Here is a 23,053-nt window from a genome sequence, read left to right on the forward strand (position 1 = left end):
CAAAAATGCTGCCACAAAAGGAATGATGGTATTTAAACAGGTGTAAATGACTGGCTGGCCTAAAATCTGCCAAAAAACATCTCAAACATATTTCTATTGAAAGATATTAAGTAATTTTGAGCCTTAAAGAACATTCCTGTCACTAGGTAGAAGCTACAACCAGTTTTTGGCAAAGTGACTTCTAGATATCGTTTATTTATCCAGGTGAAAGGTCTCATTAACATTACAAATGTCTTTTTCAGGAGAGATCGGTTTGGTGTTTGAAGGTGCGCAGTGATGGGAAATAATTACTCCCATCAAACGTCTTAAACCTAAAGTAATGAGCCTGTTTTATATTTGTTATATATTTTATATTTGTGTTAAAGTGTAGGGAGTAGAAGTAAAAAGTTTCCAGAAAAATAAATACTGAAGTAAAGTACAGATACCTGAAAATGAAAGTAAGTGCAGCAACTGTACTTCAGTGCAGTTGCTGCAATTACAGCTGCAAGTCACTTGGGGTATGTCTCTATCAGTTTTGCACATGGAGGGACTGAAATTCTTGCCCATCCTTCCTTGCAAAACAGCTCGAGCTCAGTGAGGTTGGATGGAGAGCGTTTGTGAACAGCAGTCTTCAGCTCTTTCCACAGATTCTCGATTGGATTCAGGTCTGGACTTTGACTTGGCCATTCCAACACCTGGATACGTTTATTTGTGAACCATTCCATTGTAGATTTGGCTTTATGTTTTGGATCATTGTCTTGTTGGAAGATAAATCTCCGTCCCAGTCTCAGGTCTCTTGCAGACTCCAACAGGTTTTCTTCCAGAATGGTCCTGAATTTGGCTCCATCCATCTTCCCATCAATTTTGACCATCTTCCCTGTCCCTGCTGACGAAAAGCAGGCCCAAACCATGATGCTGCCACCACCATGTTTGGCAGTGAGGATGGTGTGTTCAGGGTGATGAGCTGTGTTGCTTTTACGCCAAACATATCATTTTGCATTGTGGCCAAACAGTTCGATTTTGGTTTCATCTGACCAGAGCACCTTCTTCCACAGGCTTGTGGCAAACTTTAAATGAGACTTTTTATGGATATCTTTGAGAAATGGCTTTCTTCTTGCCACTCTTCCATAAAGGCCAGATTTGTGCAGTGTACGACTGATTGTTGTCCTATGGACAGACTCTCCCACCTCAGCTGTAGATCTCTGCAGTTCATCCAGAGTGATCATGGGCCTCTTGGCTGCATCTCTGATCAGTCTTCTCCTTGTTTGAGATGAAAGTTTAGAGGGACGGCCGGGTCTTGGTAGATTTGCAGTGGTCTGATACTCCTTCCATTTCAATATGATTGCTTGCACAGTGCTCCTTGAGATGTTTAAAGCTTGGGAAATCTTTTCGTATCCAAATCCGGCTTTGAACTTCTCCACAACAGTATCTCGGACCTGCCTGGTGTGTTCCTTGGTCTTCATGATGCTCTCTGCGCTTTGAACAGAACACTGAACTTCTGGAGTGAGTTTGCTGCACTGAAATTAAAGGGGCCGAATAATATTGCATGCCCCACTATTCAGTTTTTGATTTGTTAAAAAAGTCTGACACATCCAATAAATTTCATTCCACTTGTTGTTGATTCTTCACAAAAAATTAAAATTTTATATCTTTATGTTTGAAGCCTGAAATGTGGCAAAAGGTTGAAAAGTTCAAGGGGGCCGAATACTTTCACAAGGCACTGTATATATATATATATATATATATATATATATATATATATATATATATATATAGTAACTACAGATGGATAAAATGGATGAGCATTGGGGGAGAGTTGTTAGGCCAGGTTAAGAAGAGAGGTGATGATCAGTGAGCAGCAGTATGGCTTCATGCTGAGAAGGAGCACTGCAGATGTGATGCTTGTTTTGAGAGTGTTGATATAAAAGTATAGAGAAGGTCAGCAGGAGCTGCTCTGTGACTTTGCAGATCTAGAGATAGCATATGACAGGGTGCCAAGAGGGGAACTCTGGTACTGGATGAGGAAATCAGAAGTTGCAGAAAAGTATGAGGGTGGTGCAGGACATGTATGAGGACAGCGAGACAGTGGAGAAGTATGAGGCAGGAGTGACAGATGGGTTCAAAGTGAAGGTGGGATCACATCAGGGATCGGCTCTGAGCTCCTTCTTGTTTGCATTGGTGATGGACAGGTTGACAGATGAAGTCAGGCAGGAGTCTCTACTGACTATGATTTTTGCAGAAGACATTGTGATCTGTAGCGAGAGTAGGGAGTAGGTAGAAGAGAGCCCGGAGAGGTGGAGGTATGCTCTGGAGAGAAGAGGAAGAGAGTCAGTACAAGCAAGACAGAATACGTGTGTGAATTAGAAGGAGACAGGTAGAAACGTGAAGTTTAAATACCTGGGAGCAACCATCCGAAGTAATAGACAGTGCACAAAAGAGGTGAAGAAGAGAGTGCAGGCAGGGTGGAGTGTGCAGCAAGTGTGAAGGGGAAGGTTTACTAGATGTCAGTGAGACCTGTTATGATGTATGGTTTGGAGATGGTAGCAGCAACAAAAAGACAGGAGGCTGAACTGGAGGTGGAAGAGCTGAAGATGTTAATGTTTTCAATGGAAGGGACCAGTAGGGACAGGATTATAAATGAGTACGAAGGCCAGTTCAGGTTAAGTGGTTTGGAGGAAAAGTTAGAGAGGCAAGGCTGAGATGGTTTGGACATGTGCAGAGGAGGGATAGTGGACATATTGGGCAAAAGATGCTGAAGATGGAAGGAGGAAAAGAGGAAGACGACAGAGAAAGCTAAAGGTACCAGGCGAAGGAAGATGCGCTCTCTTGCAAATACTATCAAGTGGGTGCAGTAGTGGCCTCCTACCTGCAGGGGTGCTGCTTCACATCACGAGACCTCTGTACTGGTACTGGCAGGGCACGCGGAAGGAAACCCGCCATTGAGGAGAACTCAACGTGAGTGTTTCGTTTGAGTGCATTTTTTTTTTCGAAAAAAGTGCAATTTTTTTCAGCATATATCTACGGCTGATATTTCGTTGGAAGGATGGCGTACAGAGGACAAGGACAGAAGGTCCAGAAGGTCATGGTGCAGCCCATTGTATCCTTTTTATCGCAGTAAAACGCTGCGCGGTTTAATCAGTTGCTACAATAGCTTAGCAGCTAGGCTAACACTTTCTCATTCATAAACATTCGCTGTCAAGCATACGAATAAATGGGCTTTAAAGGGCACATGGGGTGTTATGAAGACCCATATTACATAGTGAAATCGCGCGGATGTGAGAGTTGTGCTTTATTGAAATCCAGTCAGTGAACCAGTGCATAGACGCAGCCGCGGAAAGACGGATATCTCCAGGCCTCATCTACGGTTCCGTGTTAGAGCTGAACCGCACCACTTAATACCGGTAAACTAGGGTTTTAGCCGAGGGTAGTTAATACCAAAGTGTAACTAATGTGGCAGTGTGAACAATGTACGGGATTAAGTAGTCAACACGACTATTTTGCCAATTATTTGTTGACAAACATTGATTACTTTCAGCATCTCAAGTGTTTAAAAAATAATGAATTGGTAGAGATTAATAGGTAATTGCAACCTGCATTTGCAGTGGATCCAAAGTAGTTTATATAAGTGGTCTTGTGAGAATTTATGGTCTAAAAGCATGCCAGCTACTTTTATTATTGCCTAAATTGGTTACATAAAGCATCAAAATGACCTTAAATAACGACAGGATTTTAAGTTTTGGTCTTCCACCAAAGTACAATTATCCTGACAGTGACCAAAAAAAAAGAAAAAATAAATAAATTCATGGTTAAGAATAATTTTTACAGAATGACCAAAAGTAACAAGAAATGGGCAGACTTTGCCTTCACTATATGTGGACCAATGGTTAGGTGGGTATTCAGCCTCAGAGGCCCATTTTAAGCTAGGAAGAACCCAGGCCCAAAGTCTTTGAGATTTAATTAATTTTTCCAGTAACCTGCTCTGCTAGTTGTTTTCTGAAAAGTCCAGGATGGGAAATACGGACAGACATTAACAATAAATGTGGACATTTTAACTCTAAACATGTTGATTTCTTTTGGTCTGTGCATACATGTTTGCAGTTGAATGTTGTTCCTTGACTGTGGTTGCCAGAATCTCATTTTCAGGTACCTGCAAAATGTAAGTAGCCTCTAACTTTTTTTTTGTGCATCCTAATTTGTTTGGTTCTCTGGTGATTTTAATGATGAAACTTTATTCCATTTATTCTTCCTCTCATTGCCAGCGCTCACGGATCCAAGTCTGGTTGTATGAACAGGTGAACATGCGGATAGAAGGCTGCATTATTGTAAGTACCGTCTGTCCTGTCTTTCTTCATGTTCTCAGTCAGTTTGTCAAGTGTGACGTTCATGGTCAGTGTGAAGTTTGTACTGTGTGCGCACACAGACATGAGCAAGCATGCAGGCAATCAATTTTCCTTTTTCTTCCACACAATTTTACATGATTCTGATGACTAAGAAATGCATCTTTTGAAATGTTGATTTGTCCTGTATAATACACTTTGTCTCATTCAGGAATAGAAGTGTGTGCATATACCATTAAACTTCGAATTATCATTTAAATCTGAGCAAAGTTCACGAGTGTCTCAGACTTCTCACACGTTCAGATATTCGGCTGAACTAAATTTAATATAATACTTAATATTCTGTTCATGTGTCTTTACGAACATAGCTCTGCCAGCTGTTAGGATGTCTGTGCAATTTCCTATTCAGAGTAAAGGCCTTTTGTCACTTCTTTTTGATAGCCTGCAATTTGCATCATGAACTGCTGTGCTTCAGCAAGATGTCTAAAATGGCTTTTTTAATGTTAGAGTACAGGAATGCTCAGATGATAATTTTCACTCGTTTGGCTTTTATCAACTTTAAAAAGAAACTTTCCATTTAAGGTTGTGCTTCCCATACTCGTCTGTCAGAACTACTTGTTGAAACATTTTATTAACGTACAACGACCAATTCAAAGATTGTTACAGGATGTGCATACTAGCATGGAAGAAACCATGGCTACTGCTGCTGGCACTGCTAAGGTTAACCAACCATTCGCAGCGCAGAGTGCTGCACGTTTAAAATATGATTTGATTAATGAGGAATGTGATTAGTGGTTTCATATAGCACTTAAAATACACAGAAAATATTTGTTTGGCCATTGTTTTACTTCACTTATGAGTATTTTCTGTCTTTTAGAGTAGTTGACTAGTCGGTTTTTCTCATTTAAATATCTAGTAAATTAGTCACTGGGAGCGTCCCTTATTTAATGAGAATGCTGAAATAAAACATATACCCTTGCATATCAATTTGCATGGTGTCAGTGACAATAACCATCGAATCTCACATAAAGACACCTGCCTTTATCTGATGGATGCCTCTGTGTCAGACAGGTGGGTGATAGCATGTGGGATCAAAGATTTCCTGCATCTCTCCATCAGTCTGTTAGAGAAGGTGCTCTGCTGCTGCCTGTCCAGTAGGTGGTGTAGAGGGTGTTCAGGCTTCTCCATCACAAATAACTTTTAGTGACCACCTCTCCACCACAGCTCCAAGTGTCCAGTTTGCAACCAATCATAGAGCCAGTCTTCCTAATCAGTTTATTCAGTCTTTTGGTGTCACCAGCTCCGACTCTGCTTCCTAGCAGACAACAGCAGAGTACACTGCAGTCACCACAACTGACTGATAGAAAATCTCCAGCTTCCTCAGGAAATAGAGCCTTCTCATCCTCTTTTTGTACACAGCCTCTGGGACACAAATGTCAATACAAGAGCAGTAAATTTAGGTCAGAGTAATGAGTAATATCACAAACTAACCACCTTCTATTATTAGTTTTAATTCACTTTTTAAATAAACACATTTATATAAATATCTAAGCATACTTGTGAGTAATTTCAAACTGAATTTTTGTTAATACTGCGGCCCCCCCGCAGTACCTTGGCCCACACTTTGGGAACCACTGATTTACACTATTGTGCTAAATGAACTTGAGAAATCAGAGGTGATCCTCACCATGAGGCAGTTGCTATCCAGATAAAAGTGAGCTCTCAGTAAGAGCAAACTTGTCACATACTGTTACTGTGGGAGCAGTAGGTCTTAGGGGCTTAAAATTAGTCAGTCTTACTTGAAATGGTCTAATTTGAGCGCAGTTTCCTCTAACTCTGAGATCGGCCCTGCACAAGTTCTACTTAAGCTAATTGTGACTTTCTGTTCTCATGTTCTCTTAGGGTTTCGATGAGTACATGAACCTGGTTCTAGATGATGCCGAGGAAGTCCACATGAAGACTAAGAACAGAAAGCCATTAGGTAAGATGACACTACTTTTTTTTTAAGCTGTTTTATCTTGTCTTGCAGGATTAGCTCAGGTGATGTGTGCTGATGAAATGTTTTTCATGACGTCCGGCTGTCATGTGTACATAATAAAATATGTTCTCCATTTATCAGGATAATTTTTTAAAATCCTAATGATCAGTTTCTTATACTGTACGTAAATGTTTTTGTTTTAAAGGGAAGGACCAAAACAGGACTCTCACATTAGTCTAATCCACTGTTAGACTGGTTTCAAAGTAACAATGTGATCCTGTTGTTTCTCCCTCAAAGTGCTGAAAGACTTGGTTGCTTTTGCACACTAACATAAGTTATAAACACTGTTAAAAAATAAAATCTTCACCCAACACTTCAGAGGGACACTGAAAGGACTTCTGTATAAGCTAACAACACAGAAAAGTGTAGTATTAAAATAAGATCTTTGCCGCTGAAATGTCAAAATAGCATTTCCTGCACGTTCCAGAAACCTACAAACCCAGTTCTGAAAATGTTGGGATGCTATGTGAGGTGTAAGTAAAAACAGAATGTGAGGATTTGCAAACCTCTAAATCCATATTTTATTCACAATAATACAGAAAACATGTCAAATGTTTAACCTGAGAAAATGTGCCATTTTAAGAAAAATGTCTCAAAAAAGTTGGGATGAAGCCATGTTTACCACTGTGTGGCATCCCCTCTTTTAACAAGTCTGTAAATATCTGGGAACTGGGGAGAGCAGCTGCTGGACTTTTGGGAGAGGGAAGCTGTCCCTGATCTGATAGAGCAGCGGTCCCCGACCATTTTTGCACCACAGACCGGTCTTTAAGGTGTGGTGGATGAATACAACAAAACATGAATCCACTGTGTACTCGTATGCAACTTTATCAGCAGTGTCATTGTAACATCGCGCCAACGACATAACATGAGAAGCATCCTCTCTGCCCCCAACACTCTGGTCGCCATGGTAACATTTCAACATGCCTGTGTAGTCCCTCTGCTCTTTAGTCCGGAGGCCACGGTGCCCATGTTTTCCAGAAAGAATTTCAATTCATCTGAACAGTTTTCCACTTTGTCTCAGTCCATTTTAAATGAGTTTTGACTCAGAGAAGATGGCTGTGTTTCTGGATCGTGTTCACATGTGGCTTCTTCACTGTATGTTAGAGCTTTAACCTGCTTTTGTGGATGAACTCTGTTTCTGTTCAGTGATTTATGGGAGTTTTCCTGAGCCCCTGACAGAATAATGCCTGTTTTTAATGCAGCGTTAGACTTTGTGGATTTCCAAGTTATTGCATTATATTAATTTACATTTTACACAGCATCCCAACTTTTTCAGAATTGGGTTTGTAAACAAAGTCAAACAATTTACCTTGAGGACTGATCCGTTGTCCCATTTGATACTGATCCGCTGTGCACTGACATTAGATTTCCCATTATCTTTACCCAGCACTGGAGGGGGCACCGTGCTTTATCTGAAACTGAACTGACACTGTTATTCATCATCTGGCTCTTCTGTTCTACCTCCACGTTGGTTTCTCCCTCATTCTTTTCTCTGTGTTCCCTAGGGAGGATCATGTTGAAAGGAGACAACATTACTTTGCTGCAGAGTGTGTCCAACTAGGGAGAATGGAGACATCTACAAACTTTTGTTAAAGGAGTTGTTTTTCTTCAAAGTTTAAGTGTTTGTGTTTATATGACATGAATATTGTAATTGTTTCTTTCTACCACATGGATGTGTTTGTGGAATAAAGTTTTTTTTCTTAAAGCTGTTCTCTGTTAACTAATTGTTTCTGTCTGGATGTGTTTTGGGGTCATTGGACTGTACTGCCATCTATTGGCAGACAGTACTATTGCAGTTCACTTATGTAGGTCAAATACAGTACAGTAGGACATTTACCTTTAACAAGTTTGTGTTTTGTAGTGGGATCTTTTCAAGTGTTGTGACATAGAGGAATGGCAGTGTACTGTCTTGCACAGCATAGAAAAGTTAAAAATCACAGTATGAAAGCAGATTTGGTCAGAAGAAAAAACGGGGGAGGGCATAATTCATGCATGTTCCTGGATTATCAATATTGAAGCCTTTTGATCACCTATTTTGAAAGTTATGTATAACTTGTTCATTTTACTATTAGCATTACTAGATACAGGGGGAGTATAAACCACACTTTAAAGAATGCAGTACTTGATGTTTATTTTAGACAATGTAGAAATGTTCTTAATTTAGTGAAACCACATGCTGCTTGACTGAAGCAGTGATAATGCCTGTTTATCTTTGGTGTCAGAAAATTAACCTGAATATACTCATATTGATTAACGTAATTACGTCGTGAGTCACTACGCGACGCAACGTGTCCCTGTTCTGTTGACTGGGAAGCCCCTAGCGCGGAGCTGCCAACGCCCGGCGTAAAGACACAAATAGAGGATACGGTACGAAAAAAACTCTTATTCTTTGTATTAGTATATACTTCTGTTTAGTGTTTAGGTCTAACTGTTGTCGCTATACTCTATGTTGTTAATCCCTAACACGGATTGGAATTTACAGTTTATCAGTCTCATTCAGCAGCAGCATCCGCTAAGGTTAGCTCCGCTTGTTAGCTCACAGGCTAATTGGGGAGGACAGTAGTTGGCTAGCGGAACAGGCAGGGTGCCTAACCTTTATCCCGGTGTGTAAATCTAACTTTAAGGGTTGTTTATAAAGCACATTTAAGTTTCTTTAGTTGTGATTTTTTTTTTTGCGGTGATGAGGATGAAACATATCTATATAATTTAGATCGTGAAAAACTACAGAGTTAACTAGTCGCGGCTAGCGTGTTAACGAGCAGAATAAAATAGCAAAACAAACGCTTGGTTAAGTTATGTCAAAGTCGGCATGGGCCCATCTTAGAGGTGGACAGCTTGATGTTCAGGTACTAAGATAAAGGTTCACAGTACTGGCTGGGTTAAAAGAAGGGAGTAAGTTTATTGTTTAAACAGCGGGCAGGAAATTAGGCCAGATTGAGGCCGAGGATGTGGCCGAAACATACGGCTAATGCTACCTAGCTAGCAGTCCTTATAGTGGTGGTCATCCCAGGTGTGAGGTAAAAATGCTTTCATAACAGAATATTTACATGTTCATCGTAACAATTTGTCACACCATTCACACCTGCTTAATTAAACATTTATAACACGTTTAACAGAGGGTAAAAGCGGAATAGAAAGTCCAGTTTGAGATTGTGTGTCGATGATGTCAGTTCAAAATGCTTGTGATTGATCTCGGTGGCTGAGGTTCGTTTGCTTCAAACGGTCCCGACGTGCTGGAGGGCGTACTGTTTCAGAGGAACCTGGAAGGAAGCTGTGACCGGTCCTTGAGGAAATAAAGCTGCATCCAGTGTAATGAAGGTCCCATCATTACGAGCCTGTGTTTAAATGCACTGATGTTTGATAAATGAGGTGACAGAAGTATTCCCTTTAAAATACATGCACGCTATTCAGACATGATTAGCTACCCTGAACAGACAAAATGACAAATTATTCAGAGTTCATTTAAACTGAGCAGCTAAATGTTGATAGGAAACTGTTATCAGGCTAAATTTGAGCTGCTTTCACTGTTAGTATTTAAGCTGGCCTTCAGTCAGTGCTCGCTGGCCTACAAACACAAATGTGGGGATTAAGGTTGGCGGCATTACTGCAGCTGCAGTCATTCGTTGATACCCGTTGCCATTAGCTTACTGCACTGTTAAACTTAGATTTATGTTTTTTACTCTTAGAAGAGGAGTTGAGATTTACATACAAGGAGATGGGTCACACAGTAGAACACTTCAGTTCATACATTGTTTTATGGATGTGATGGTGTTCATCTTACAGTGAAGCTTTTCATTCGCCAGCCATAGTGGCAAAAGGATCCCTGAAGACAAGGGTGTGCTTTCTCTTGCTTGATAATTGGTTGAGTTGGTCCTAAGGCACAGTTATTCTCCATGTCCTATGTTGGAGTATTGTCGATCACCTAAATGTCCAATCCACTAACAATAGTGTTATGCTTGATTCATCTGTGAGTATAAAAAAAGTGTGCTTGTGTTTCAGTGACATAAATCTGATAGTCAGTTTGCTGATGAAGCCACCAACTATGTGTCCTCCCAGTGGGCTAGAAAATAATCAAATAAGAACTACTAATTGTCCATGGTGTCTGCAGCTGTGCACACTCTCCTAGCCTAAGGGACACGCTTCAGTTTTAGGATCAAGATAATGCACAGTGTGGCTTCTTTATATATATATATATATATATATATATATATATATATATATATATAATCAACCTTATGTTATGAGCATTTTGATAGTGTATGTACTCTGAATAAGACCCCCCCCCCCAATAAAATAATCATCGCAATATTAAATTCACATGGACAGACAAACATTTACAGTTCACCCATTACTATTCAGTATTTTCAGGCAGTTTACATTCAGCACATTTTCGTTCACTCATGTTGTTTTCATGAAATAAACAACAACAACAAAAAACCCACCTCCCCTCTGTTGCATCCCACCTGGAAAATTTCCAGCCACAGTCACCCATTGTTCAGTTTCCTGTAATGCTGGCTGCTCATATGATGCACTCCTGGTAATGGATAAGGTCCATTAGCATGTACAGCCCCATTCAATTAGATGTCTGACAGTTTTAATTGCATTTCTATTTAATGGTCTAGATAACAGTTTATTGCACAGAAAGACATATTTTTTGATTAGAAAAGCTTATGTTCAGAAAATTGGAATCAATGTTGGAAAATAATTTTGGTCTAGAAAAGTGCGTAGTAGTGGATACATTCATTTAGTTTAATTGGTGAAGTAAAACCTCAAAGACTTGCATACCCGTTAGGGTTACTTGTTTCTGCTTGTTGCAGTAACATGGTGGTAAGAGACTGTGGCAGGAGTGATGATACTCATGACAGAATCTAAATGGATTAAATTGATTCTTTGACTGTTGTGTAATTGGACTTAAACCTCACTGTGTGTTACTCCTGTGATTTCCATTAAAAAAACTTAGAGGTTCAAAGTAACATCCTTTTTTGCAAAGGGCTGGTATGTTGAAGATATTTGGACTGTTACAGTCCATGTGTTTTTGTAGGTTGTGTTCCTGTGTTAAACAGTGCAGCATTTGCTGCCTGCAGTCCCTCATGCTTCTTTCAATGACATCCCCACCCCCACACTGTGCTGCAGAGCTCTGCAGTGGCTTAGTACTGACATGCTGTAACTTATGGAGGAGAAATGGGAGAATGTACTATGTACAGAGTGTTGTCTTTAAAATCAGGTAATCACTCAAGATTGATTTGAATTTCATCTGCAGGCCATGTCCTTACTAATATGTTTTCATTTATACAGAAAGCTGTACATAATGGAGTCATAGCTGTTCTACTGGATAAACTTTGGTGACAGAATTTCTGGATCTATAAAAACATTACATAGCTGCATGTTGTAAACAGAACTAGGCATGTGGAGTTAAAGCTACACGTAGTCATTTAGGAGCGGTTTGGGTTGAGGGGTGATCGTTGAAGAATAGTCAAATAATTCTCAATGAATATTGAATAGTACTTTTGCTTGAAATACCCATCTTTACATAGAACCTGATGTGATAAATCTATAGCTAATATATTAGGAGTGTTCCATCCTGTCATATATCTGTCTGATACAGTTACCTGACAGCAAAGCATCAGCAGTTTCTCCGTTGCCCCATCGAGTTTTTTTTTTTGTTAGTTTTGTATTGTTCCTTTTGATAATGACTTAAAAACTCTGACATTTTGTTTGATTGCTTGTTAAGTTTTTTTAAATTTCATTTCACTTAAAGAAACAAATTTCTGTGTAGCTGATTGTTCTGTGTTAGCGGGTGGGTGCAAAGTGAAACTGAGAGCAGCGGAAAAAGCAAACTAGAAGGGCCATAAATTACAACAAATTGCACAAAGACTTTCCCACTCAACTGTATAGAAACTAGTGCAAATAAATTAGCTTAATATATAAATTAGCTTAATATATAAAATTGAATTTGTCTTGATCTTGTTGTAGTGTTTTGTTTTTTTCCCCTCCCCCTCTCTACTGCCTTCTCGGTCATGCCCCTGATTCTACCCTATCACATGACCCTCTTTTGGACCAAAGACACCATCTCCCTCTGCAAGTGGTTAATTCAATTAGGATGAGAATTTAGAGGTGCTGCTGATCTTGTTGTCTATTTGAGTAGCACCTAACCTGTACCCACATGTGCAGGAACCATACCCAGTGTACGTCCTGTAATATGCACTTTGAGCCATGTTAATATGGGTGCCAGTTTTAGGTTCAGGGTTAGTGTCCTGGGCTGGTTCCTGCTGGGTCACTGTCACAGCTGAATATACCAAAAGTGTTGTTTCTTTTATTTGTGCCATTTGAGCTTCAAAAAGGTCTTTTTTAGGTTTCAACAAGTCATGTTTAGCTTTACTCTGGCAGTTGTGTGCTCACACTCTTCGGCCTAAGGTTCAGCATTGATGTTGTGGTTTCCAGTTTAATTTACAGATCATGAATCTATGTGTTTAATTATTTGCAAAGAGAAAAGCTTTATTAAACAGATTTGGACCAACATACGTGTGTTTGATTCTGATCTGGTTCTTAGGTCATATGTGGAAGTGAGACTACCCCTTCTGATGTTTTCCTTTTCTTTCTACATTTCCTTCCATGTTTCCTTCCTTCATTTGTGTGAAGCCCACTTGTGCTGTGTGCAGCTGTCGAGCTGAACTGACCCTCAGCCCATTAAATCTAAAAACCTCATCTGAGTCTTTCCAGTGTAATTCCTGTGTTGTTAATAGAGGTTCAGTAATTTGGTTACTGGTTGGGATTTTCCCCCTCATAAATGTTCCTGTGGCAAGTAGATTATGATTTTTATTCAGGGTTCAGCTAAAAAGTTCCTAACCAACATTTTGTCTTTTACAAATAATTAAAAATGGCATCTGGTATTCAGCTTTTCAAAAAGATTGGCTTCCCCTTGTTCCATGCATTTTTCCCTCCTCTTATTAACTCACCTCACACAAATGTCATTATCATATGTCCATGATTTATAATAAGAGTAAAAACAATAGTGATGAACAAAGGCCGAATGGTCAGAGAAGATGAATACTGTTTTTACATTGACCTGTTCTCTGGCTCGTGTAAGTAAGCAATCAGTCAACAATCAAATGTTCCTGTTTTCTGTTCCAGATCTTGAATGAGTAGCAAAGACTGTAACACACAGCTATGCAGACCATTAAGTGTGTCGTAGTTGGGGATGGTGCCGTGGGTAAAACCTGCCTACTCATCTCTTACACCACAAACAAGTTTCCCTCTGAATATGTACCTACGGTAAGTGCATGAACCTCCATATTGCATTTTAAATGTTTTAGTCACCACATGCTGACAGTTTGAAACTTCGATAGATTTGCTTTGGTGAGTTTGTGTTTGCTTGCTACACAATTTACAGATATTTCAGTTGGATTTTGTAGTTTGAGCACATTCGTTATTGTTTGCGTGTTTGGTGTGATCCTGCAGAGGTCAGGACAGGATGTTTGCTATTGCTGACTAATCGGCCCTGACCACTGGTGACGTGATTCTGTTCTGTTCTGTTTTATGTGCAGTTACAGAAACACATTTCAAGTGAATCAGGAAGATGCTGCTTGAAGATAGTTGATTTGAAAGATGTTGAATAAGATTAATAGAGATGAGCAATTTGAACATAATATTTATCAAATCTGCAGTATAAATAAAATGTATCTATAATTGCATTTTGCTCTGAGTGGGTGATCTGATTTTGGTTTGTGTGTTGCAGGTGTTTGATAACTATGCTGTAACTGTAATGATCGGAGGTGAGCCCTACACTCTGGGCTTGTTTGATACAGCAGGTATGTTATGTTTCATTTTGTATTATAAAGTGGGAATCGTGCTTTCAGAAGCAATTGTCCAGGGGAGTTTTAGTGAATGCAGGGTTTGTGTGGATGTTTTCTTTCGGCCTGAGGTGTGCTCTCTGTGTTTGTTGCTCGGCCTCATTCTGCTGACAGAGACATCCTGTGTCCAGTGTATCTCTGTTGGTTTACATGACGACCAAACAATTAGAGGTAAACATAATTTGTATGTGACTTCTCCAGGTCAGGAAGACTACGACAGGTTACGACCTCTGAGTTATCCCCAGACAGATGTCTTCCTTGTCTGTTTCTCTGTCGTGTCTCCATCCTCCTTTGAAAATGTCAAAGAAAAAGTAAGTGTGGCCCTTTGTGGGGTTTTTTTTTGTGTTATCAAAAACACCCACAAAAAATAGTTATTGTAACTGTTATTTTAATTGTTATCTATCATCTGTGGATGGTCAGTGGCTTACCAGTAGATTTTTACATTCCAGCAATATAAACTGTATTATTTTCATCTTGTAAAAATTAAAAAATGGGTTGCTCAAATTTTATTATCTTAAATTTCTTTATTTTGAATTAAATTATTTTAATTCTGAAACCCCAGTATTTAGCACTTGTGAGTTATTATGTTGACCTTTTGAATTTGTCCATCTAGTGGGTTCCAGAGATCACCCACCACTGTCCAAAGACGCCCTTCCTTCTAGTCGGGACTCAGATCGACTTGCGAGATGATCCTTCCACTATAGAGAAGTTGGCTAAGAACAAGCAGAAGCCCATTACCCCGGAGACAGCCGAGAAGCTGGCAAGAGACCTCAAGGCTGTGAAATATGTGGAGTGCTCAGCCCTCACGCAGGTAATGTTTATACTTGGATATAAAGTATTTATAGTCACATACACACACTAGGAGACATGTGTGATCAATGCCTCAGTGGCAAGAACTAAGAAAGTGGAGGAAAGAGGAACATGCCTGTACCCCTTCTGGTCTGTGCACGTCTGTTCTGCATGCTGGTTTGGTTGTGGTAATCGATGTAACTTCCGAGCTCACTGGTTTGCTAATTGGAAATCATCCCAGTTACAGTAAGCAGAGCTTCCTTTAGCTGGACTGTTATTTATTCAGCTGTAATGGTCGTGAGCCTAGTCATATGGGTTGATTATCCAACCTGGCTTAACAGTGGGGCAAATTTCAAGCAGCTTAGAATGCTGAGATCAGCAGACCTAAACTGCTTTAAGTGTAGGAAGGAGTGAGTTCATGTTTTGCAAACCTCTCCAGTATTAAAACTGGTTAAGGCTTGGTGGTTTTCCTGAGAGCTTCCAACCACAACATGACCCAGCACCCTCTCCTGGGAGCTGCTCGTGGCACAAACACAGATTTGGCATAACAAATAAACACATTAATGTGTCAGTAGTTTGACTCACTGGCAAAGTAAAATGTTTCTCATTTTGCTGCTAGCAACTCTGTTACACATTGCTGTTTCTGAAGAGGACCAAAGGTAGACAGTGGGATTAATGTCAGATTTAGGAGCTTTTGTCTTCTGTGGTAGATTTAATGTTGTAGTATTGAGTGCTTGTGTTGAATAAATCAGTCAGTGCCTTTTTAGAGATTTATCTGCTCAGTCAAAGTTTGCTGCCTTGGTGTTGATGCATACCTGTTAGAGAAGTAAGCACAGTAAGCATGACTCACAGGAGTACAGATGACTTAGTTCTCTCTGACTCGTGACAATAGTGTTGATAAAGCTGAGGTGCCCCCACCTCCGTGCTCTGCTCCTTCCTTCCTCTTCTCCCCCCTTTCTCAGTGGCACAACGGTTGCATGGCTGCTGATGTCATTTCCTGTTTCCTGTCAGGGATCTCAACACCCAGGTCCCCACTTCACTTTCAGCCCCCTGTTAAACCGCTTCCCTCTCTTGATTCGGTGCTGCCGCTGCTGCACGCCGCTGCTGCACGCCACCCTTCATCTTTGTGCCACAAAACTTTCATCCCTTCTCTTTGTACATCACACACTTTCCTCGTCGCTCTGCCATGTTCCTTTTCTTCTCCTCCCCATCTGTCTCTCTGTGTTTGCTGTGCTAATTGTACTCTTGTTCTCTTCCCTCTCTTCCTGTCGCCGTAGCGAGGGCTGAAGAATGTATTTGACGAAGCTATCCTAGCTGCCCTAGAGCCACCTGAGACGCAAAGAAAGAGGAAATGTTGTATATTTTAAACTGTCACAGCTCTCATCTCTTCCTCTGATCATTTCCATTTTTTCTTTCCTTTACTCCACCTCTCTCTTTCTCCTCTCCTCTCCATTTTCTCTCTCTCTGGATTTGCTGCTTAAAAATCTCACCTGTCTCAATCTCAGCCATCTAACAAATTCTTCAGTTTATACTCACCACTACTGCTCTACTCTGCACTGAGAGTGTTTCAGCTCATCTTTGTTCTGTGGCCTGTTTAACTAACTAGAGGCCTTTCTGCACGTAAGAATACTTGTTGCCTTTTCTAACTTGGTTTACTCAGCATTTTAATCTTCATATTTCACCTCTGGATTGGAGGTAACACCTGCATAATTTCACATCATGAATCTTGGACCTCACTGTGTCTTTCTTAAGCTGTTTTCACACATGAACTCTGGACAGTCAAAGGAGAACCGAGTCAAGACATTGTCCACACTTCTTCTTTCTGGATGAATTTTCCAGACAGATATTCTCCTTTCTCACATGGACTCAAATGGTCATTACTAAGGATTTTTCTAGGCGATTGAACAGGAGAAAAAAAAAATTAGACTTGATGACTAGTCAGTAAGGAAACTGTAACTGGAGCTCAGTTTAATAGATGAGGTTAAATGTTATTGTGTTTGTATTTAAGAGCCACTGAAAACCATTTATCGCAGTCTTTAGTAACCAAAACTTAAAAAAAATTTTTTTTGAAATATGTGGCACTTTGCACAATCTAGCATTACACACACACACACACACACACACACACACAGTGTTAGTTTGGTGAATGTGGTAGCACCAACAGCCTTCTTTCCATTAAAGTTATTAGAGTCAACTAAACTAAAAACTAAAACAAAATTTTAAATAAATACAGTATGAAACCCATTCAAAAATATCAGAACTCTGGTTCACACGTGTGTGCACAGTGGTGTTACTCATTGCTGTCTGTGGGCTGCTGACACAGTCCTCAGTATTTTGTGCATCAAAGTCCTTACAGAACTGTGCTGGTTATGTTTTACTTTCCACCTTGCATGTTTATAATTTCCCATCACAAAGAGTAGAAATATGTCTAACATCAATAATAATACAATAAAAAAAGTGAATAACTAGCATAGCAAGAGCAGCGGCGTTTCATCGACCAGCCATGCACGTCACTGGTCATTTCACAGGCTTTGTGTTAAAGCAGCTGGGTGGGTAAAGCTAGATCAGTGTGATTCCCACACAGCTTCACCAAATGATGTCTAAAAGGTTCATGTGTGAAAACGTCTCTAGTTTTGTTTGGGATCCTCTCTGCTCTATGGTAGTAGTGTGTGTCTGTGTCTGTGTGTGCGTGTGTGTGTAAGGGTGGTGGCTTTACAGGCTGAGATTGAGTTGACACTTAACAGAGCTTCCATTTCTAATGCTAAAGTATTTTTTATACTTCTAGAGTTGATGTTTAATTTATCAAAATTTGGAGTGTGACTATGAATCATACAGGGCTTTTCACTGCGCAAGCTGGAGTTTCTGGCCTCATCATACTTGCCCATTTGCTGCCATCATGGTACTCTTATTGACCTGTTTTATAGCTAAGCCACACTTGATGATACTTGTAAGCAATGTTTAGTGACTTATTTGACCAAGCTTTCTTTACATATGGCATCAGTGTGCCATTACATGTGGTACTTATTGTGTTGTATCAGAAGTCCATATGATAGCGAAAGCTATAATTATGTAAAATGACTTGTGAACTGATTAATAAAGGACAACTGAACTTGCTCTCCTCTCTGGCTTCCTCCTTTTTTTCAGTGCCATGTCAGAAGAATTTAGTATGCTTAGTCAGCTGAGACAGGCTTCGCAGATGGGGGGGTTACTGGTTTACAGCACAATGTAGCTCTGGTTACTTCACATGACTGAGCTCATGGTGAAAGCAGTTATGCTAAGGGGCTAATACAAAGGCTCTCCTCTTATGCTCAGCACAGTGCTTTGTTGATGGTCTTGGTTTCTATTAAAATGTGTGTTTTCTGTTTTAAATCTGAACCAGTGAAGTCAAGAAAAGGTTCAGGTTCAGTTTTTGTTTGGCGTTGTAACGTTGAGGGTTAAGTTCTGTTTTTCCTCCACTTGCTTGTTTGCCTTGCCTTTGATTTTGGCTGTCACAGATCAGCTGCACTTTTCAAACATGCATGTGATTTGTGTTGTTGACACTTAATCCCTGATCTGACTCACACAACTGAAACAACCACATGACAGTGTTTCCCACACACAGACTTTACATCGGAGGGTTGCCCACATTTTTATTTACAATGTGATCAATTTACTGTTGGACCGTCTTCTTGCTTTTATTTTAAAAGTTCAGTCACTGCTAACCAGGACACTTTCAGGACACTTTCACAGATGTCTTTGATGCCAGTCAGAAGCAGTTTTCTCGTCCTGCAGTCAGATGAACTCAGCTAAACCAAGCTGGACTTCAGCTGGTCAAAGTAGACTTTGTTCTGCTCAGGAGATCTGCTGTGAGCTGGAGAAACACTCTAAGCATGATGTACCTGAGGCCGCAGAGCAGAACGAGGACTACTCTCACCACCTGAAGCCCTAAACAGTGGAGTTGGTTCATTCACAGGATGAGGAACTCACTGCAGAAGCAGCAGTCTTTACTCATTTATTATTGTCACATTATTGTATGAGTCTAATTTAAACAGCGCTGCGTGCAGCTCTTTTCAAGTGTGCTCCTTGTTTCATTACTGCCAAAACACAATCCAACTCTGTGGGAAACACTACATGGCATTTTTATTGCAGATCTTACTTGGAAATCTTTTTTTTTTTTTATTCCCACCAGTTTTTGTTTTCTTATGAAACCCCTCTAAATGACCTTGAATGCTGTTTATTTTTCACTGTTATTTTTCCTCAGTTTAAGCCATTTCTGCTTTTTAAAATTTTTTTTTTTTTAACCTGTGTGTTTGTGTGGTTCCCTCATTCTGTTTGTATGTTTTTGTTCACAGAAAGGACTAAAGAATGTGTTTGATGAGGCGATATTGGCTGCACTGGAACCCCCAGAGCCCAAGAAGAAACGCAAATGTGTGCTGCTATGAGAGGCTCCACCCTTTCCAAAGCACACACCCCCTCCACACACGCATACACACACACACACACACACACACACATACAGAAGTACACGTCTTTAAATACATACATCCCCGCCTCCCCACACCCTCCTCCCTTGCTCTGCTAAGGCTGCTTGACAGCATTGTCTTCCACAGAGAAGACTAGGAAGAAAACAGTCTACCAAGTTTCAGATGATAATTCTCTGCAATAATAACAAACAAGCTTCACCCCTACGTCTTGAGTTCGGGACAGAAGATGAACGTAACACGGCCAAGAGGCCACTGTTGGCTCAGACAGGGTTCCAGATACCAATCTTACAAGTAGAAGTCACTCTGTCGAGCTTTGAACAGCTGATTTTATCAGTTCAGTCAGTGTTGTGGCCCAGTTGAGTTCTAGCAGCCCAGTTGTTTAGTCATCTTCAGCCAACGTCGGGGTTTTATGGATATAAGCCCAGCCCCAGCTCCTCCCAGCTGCTTGATTGGCAGCTGCTCATGCTGCTGTTCCGTCGCCTCAGTTGACAAGCACGCTCATTGCCCAGCCCCCTCATGTTCTCATTCAACACTACCACGAGAGATGCTAACATAGTAGTGTTGTGTTGTTTTTGTTTGCCAACACCCCATATACCCCTCAAACACACAAGTCTGAAATATTTACTCAATGTTCCAAGTAGACGCGCTCTTAACCACTAGGGCACCATGGAGGTCTGACAGAGCTCAGTAATTGAATGAAAGCTCCAACTAGTATGCAGTACCTCCACAGTACAGAGTAGCAGTCTTTTTAGAGTGCGGTGATCACTTGAAAAGCTAAAGGCATTCAGTAGTAATGGGTCTGTTAGCTGACCACAGGAATTGGCCTTTTAGATGCAGGGAACTTAAACAGTGTTAGCAGAACAAGCGGTTGTTCTTCATGCGTTGCCAGGGACCAAGCAGAATACTGTTTTCACATTGTCATCACCTTACATTTAGAACGGGTACAGCAGAGACAACTATGTTAAATGATGAATGCTTATTGGCCAGACGACTGATGAGCGAACATGAATTTTTCCACCAGATTTCTGTGCCAGGTCAGAATTTGGTGCCTTCCTGTAGTTTGTCACACGCAGGCTGGGGAGTGAGGCCTGCTGTACCCATTCAACCTGTACGGTGCTGCATGTAGCTCAGCCTTGGTCTCTGTTCTAAATGATAGGTTTAACAGATGTAATTATAATGTAAGCTGGCAGACAATGTTCATGTAGGCTCCAGGTGTTTTTACCAAAATCTTTTTTTCTTCATCATTTCTGTTTGTGCTGTTTTTTTTGTTTTTTTTGTTTTTTTTTTAAATATATATATATAAATATATAAAAATATATATAAAAAAAAGGTTACTTTCACTCCTTTTACATTTAGGGGTCGGAACTCATCTGAACTCTCACCTGCCAGTTTATACCAAGAAAACCTCTGATTGGTTTAGCTGAATAAAAACCTCCAATGGCAGAGAGACTGTTTGGTAACGATTATTTGTGATTGGTTGGTTCTTGATTTCCTTTACTGGTGGCTTAGCGTTGGGTTGATGTCCAGCCCAAGTCAGTAAAATTATTATAACCTGTTGTTGTTTTGGTGCAAAACCAAATGCTTTGTCTAAAGTCTTTGTTCTTTGTATATGCATTCTTTTCAAAAATATTAAACTTATACCTTAATTGCCTTTACCACTTTGCACTGGCCATTCTTTTTTCAGCCAGCAGGTGGTGCCGTCCACTCACACCTCAAATGCTGGTGCCCTTCAGTCGAAGCTGATGCGTGATAGTGTTACAAAATGTCCACAAAAATCCTCTGAAAGTATTTTTCTTGCACTGTGAACTGGTAATGTTTCCTTAAATAGTTTAAGAAGGATAAATCCAAGTAGCACTGGTACAAAAACGAACATTAATCCAACATAATAAATATGTGGAAAAGATTGTGGAAATGTTCACTAAACAGTGTATTACATGATTTTACTACATCAAATTTATTGATTCAGATTTATTGATGGGGCGATCATACATGAACACATTTTCTGATTTGAAATATTGTGATTTCTTAATGATGTAACAAATCAATCAGATCTCTTGCTGTAATCACACCTTTAACATGTAGCATTAAATTTGCTGAACATTGTTAATGTAGATATGGTAAATCTAAGGTTTTATTAACATGGGATTTTTAGGATTTATGAATGTCTTATTCTCTGGAGAGCTTCGCCAATCATGCAACAACTAACCTGTGGAGTACCTTGATGTGTGTCTGCTGAGCGTGCCACCACGTTATCCTGATGAAGGATGAAACCATTTGCCTACAGCTGTGAACTCCTGACCTTTTTGCAGAAGGTAGTGTTGGTGATACTCTTAAATTAGAGTATTCCTCTCATTGCTTAATAATCCTACCTTACATGGCAGGAAAGTATTGCCCCATTGTCTATGTGGAGGCTTCCCGTCATGCCAACTTCAATTAAGCTATCCCATAAAACTCAGACAATAATTGCTGATCATAGTTAAACTGTCTGGCTGGTTCTTCATTCATTTAAATATTAAAGTGTGCTGCTGTTCTACCAACTTGATTCAAAAAGATCAGCAAACCAAATTGGCTACCTAGGATTGTTTTCTGCTAGATACAATATTAACTGCTCTGCTTTTTTTGTTTTTTACCCCTTTTCCTACAAACCAAGCATCCCCTTCAAACCACAGTGAATAACCGATGTGCCTTGTGAAGCAACATATTATCCATAGACTGTATTAAATGATAGCTGTAGCTTCCATGTCTTAAAAGTGAAGCAGCTCCTGAAGTGCCTTGAGCTTAATGGCCAGCAGAGGGCAACTTTCGTGCTAGCAAAAGAAGTCAGATTGTATAGAAATCTATGGGAAAACAAGCTACCTGCTGCTTTAAACTTCAGTAAACACTTAACTAATGGGTTCAAGCCATCATCCACCCGTCTTTGTTAGCCAGCCAGTGACATACTTTAAAGATGATTAAAACACTTCCACATAGTTTCAGCATTGCTGCTTCTTGAAAGTCATCTTTTATTTTCTATCAAATGAATCACTTGCTTTCCATCACGCACACTCATGCTGTATTCAGCCGTGTGCTGATGTGAGGTAGTGTTGAGAGATCGGTATTATTTTCATGCAGCTAACACAAATGTCCTAAAATTCCTCAACTGACAGCAAATGAGGGTAATATCCCAAGTTTCATGACCTGGATCGTCTCCCACAGACAGTTGGGAGGGATGCTAAACTGGAGCTCCCCCCACCCTTGGGTCCCCTATTCACCCTCATCCACCCCTCTGAGGCGTTCACACATTCCCTGCGTTTCTGGAGTGCTGTCTGTCAGCACCTTCTTCCGCTAAAGAGACGCTGACAGCTATTAATTATCACACGGGCTGAACGAAGGGCATTCTTCTCTGCTGAAACATACATGTACACACACACACAGATGCTCCTCAGATCGCTGCATCCACCCACAGATGCTGAGAGACACCACCTGGCCTCCACTGGTCTTCATCACATTTGATAAATAGGTGTAAATGTTTTGTTCCAAGCAGTCTGATCCCCACCAAGCCTGGGATGAGCGGGCCGAGGCTGGGACCCAATAACCGTTCAGCAAACGAGGACACGT

At 40.3% G+C, this 23,053-nt stretch overlaps 2 protein-coding genes across 3 annotated transcripts; both read left to right on the top strand.

Annotated features, from left to right (window-relative positions):
* The first annotated feature begins 2,903 nt into the window (after positions 1-2,903).
* On the top strand, positions 2,904-8,059 carry snrpe (small nuclear ribonucleoprotein polypeptide E). Its single transcript, XM_030729403.1, has 5 exons — positions 2,904-3,076; positions 4,109-4,135; positions 4,239-4,301; positions 6,219-6,297; positions 7,860-8,059. The coding sequence occupies exons 1-5, from the start codon at positions 3,023-3,025 to the stop codon at positions 7,913-7,915; spliced, it is 279 nt and encodes a 92-aa protein (XP_030585263.1). The 5' UTR covers positions 2,904-3,022; the 3' UTR covers positions 7,916-8,059.
* A 558-nt stretch (positions 8,060-8,617) lies between these two features.
* Positions 8,618-21,111, top strand: cdc42 (cell division cycle 42). Of its 2 annotated transcripts, none has more exons than XM_030730139.1 (6): positions 8,618-8,721; positions 13,486-13,626; positions 14,090-14,162; positions 14,406-14,515; positions 14,818-15,015; positions 19,325-21,111. In XM_030730139.1, the coding sequence occupies exons 2-6, from the start codon at positions 13,522-13,524 to the stop codon at positions 19,412-19,414; spliced, it is 576 nt and encodes a 191-aa protein (XP_030585999.1). In that variant the 5' UTR covers positions 8,618-8,721; positions 13,486-13,521; the 3' UTR covers positions 19,415-21,111. The 2 variants fall into 2 exon arrangements, with proteins under 2 accessions (XP_030585999.1, XP_030586000.1); XM_030730140.1 differs by lacking the exon at positions 19,325-21,111 and adding an exon at positions 16,271-18,107.
* The last annotated feature ends 1,942 nt before the right edge of the window (positions 21,112-23,053 follow it).

This window comes from Archocentrus centrarchus, chromosome 5 (genome assembly GCF_007364275.1).
Source record: "Archocentrus centrarchus isolate MPI-CPG fArcCen1 chromosome 5, fArcCen1, whole genome shotgun sequence".
In the NCBI taxonomy this organism is placed as follows: domain Eukaryota; kingdom Metazoa; phylum Chordata; class Actinopteri; order Cichliformes; family Cichlidae; genus Archocentrus; species Archocentrus centrarchus.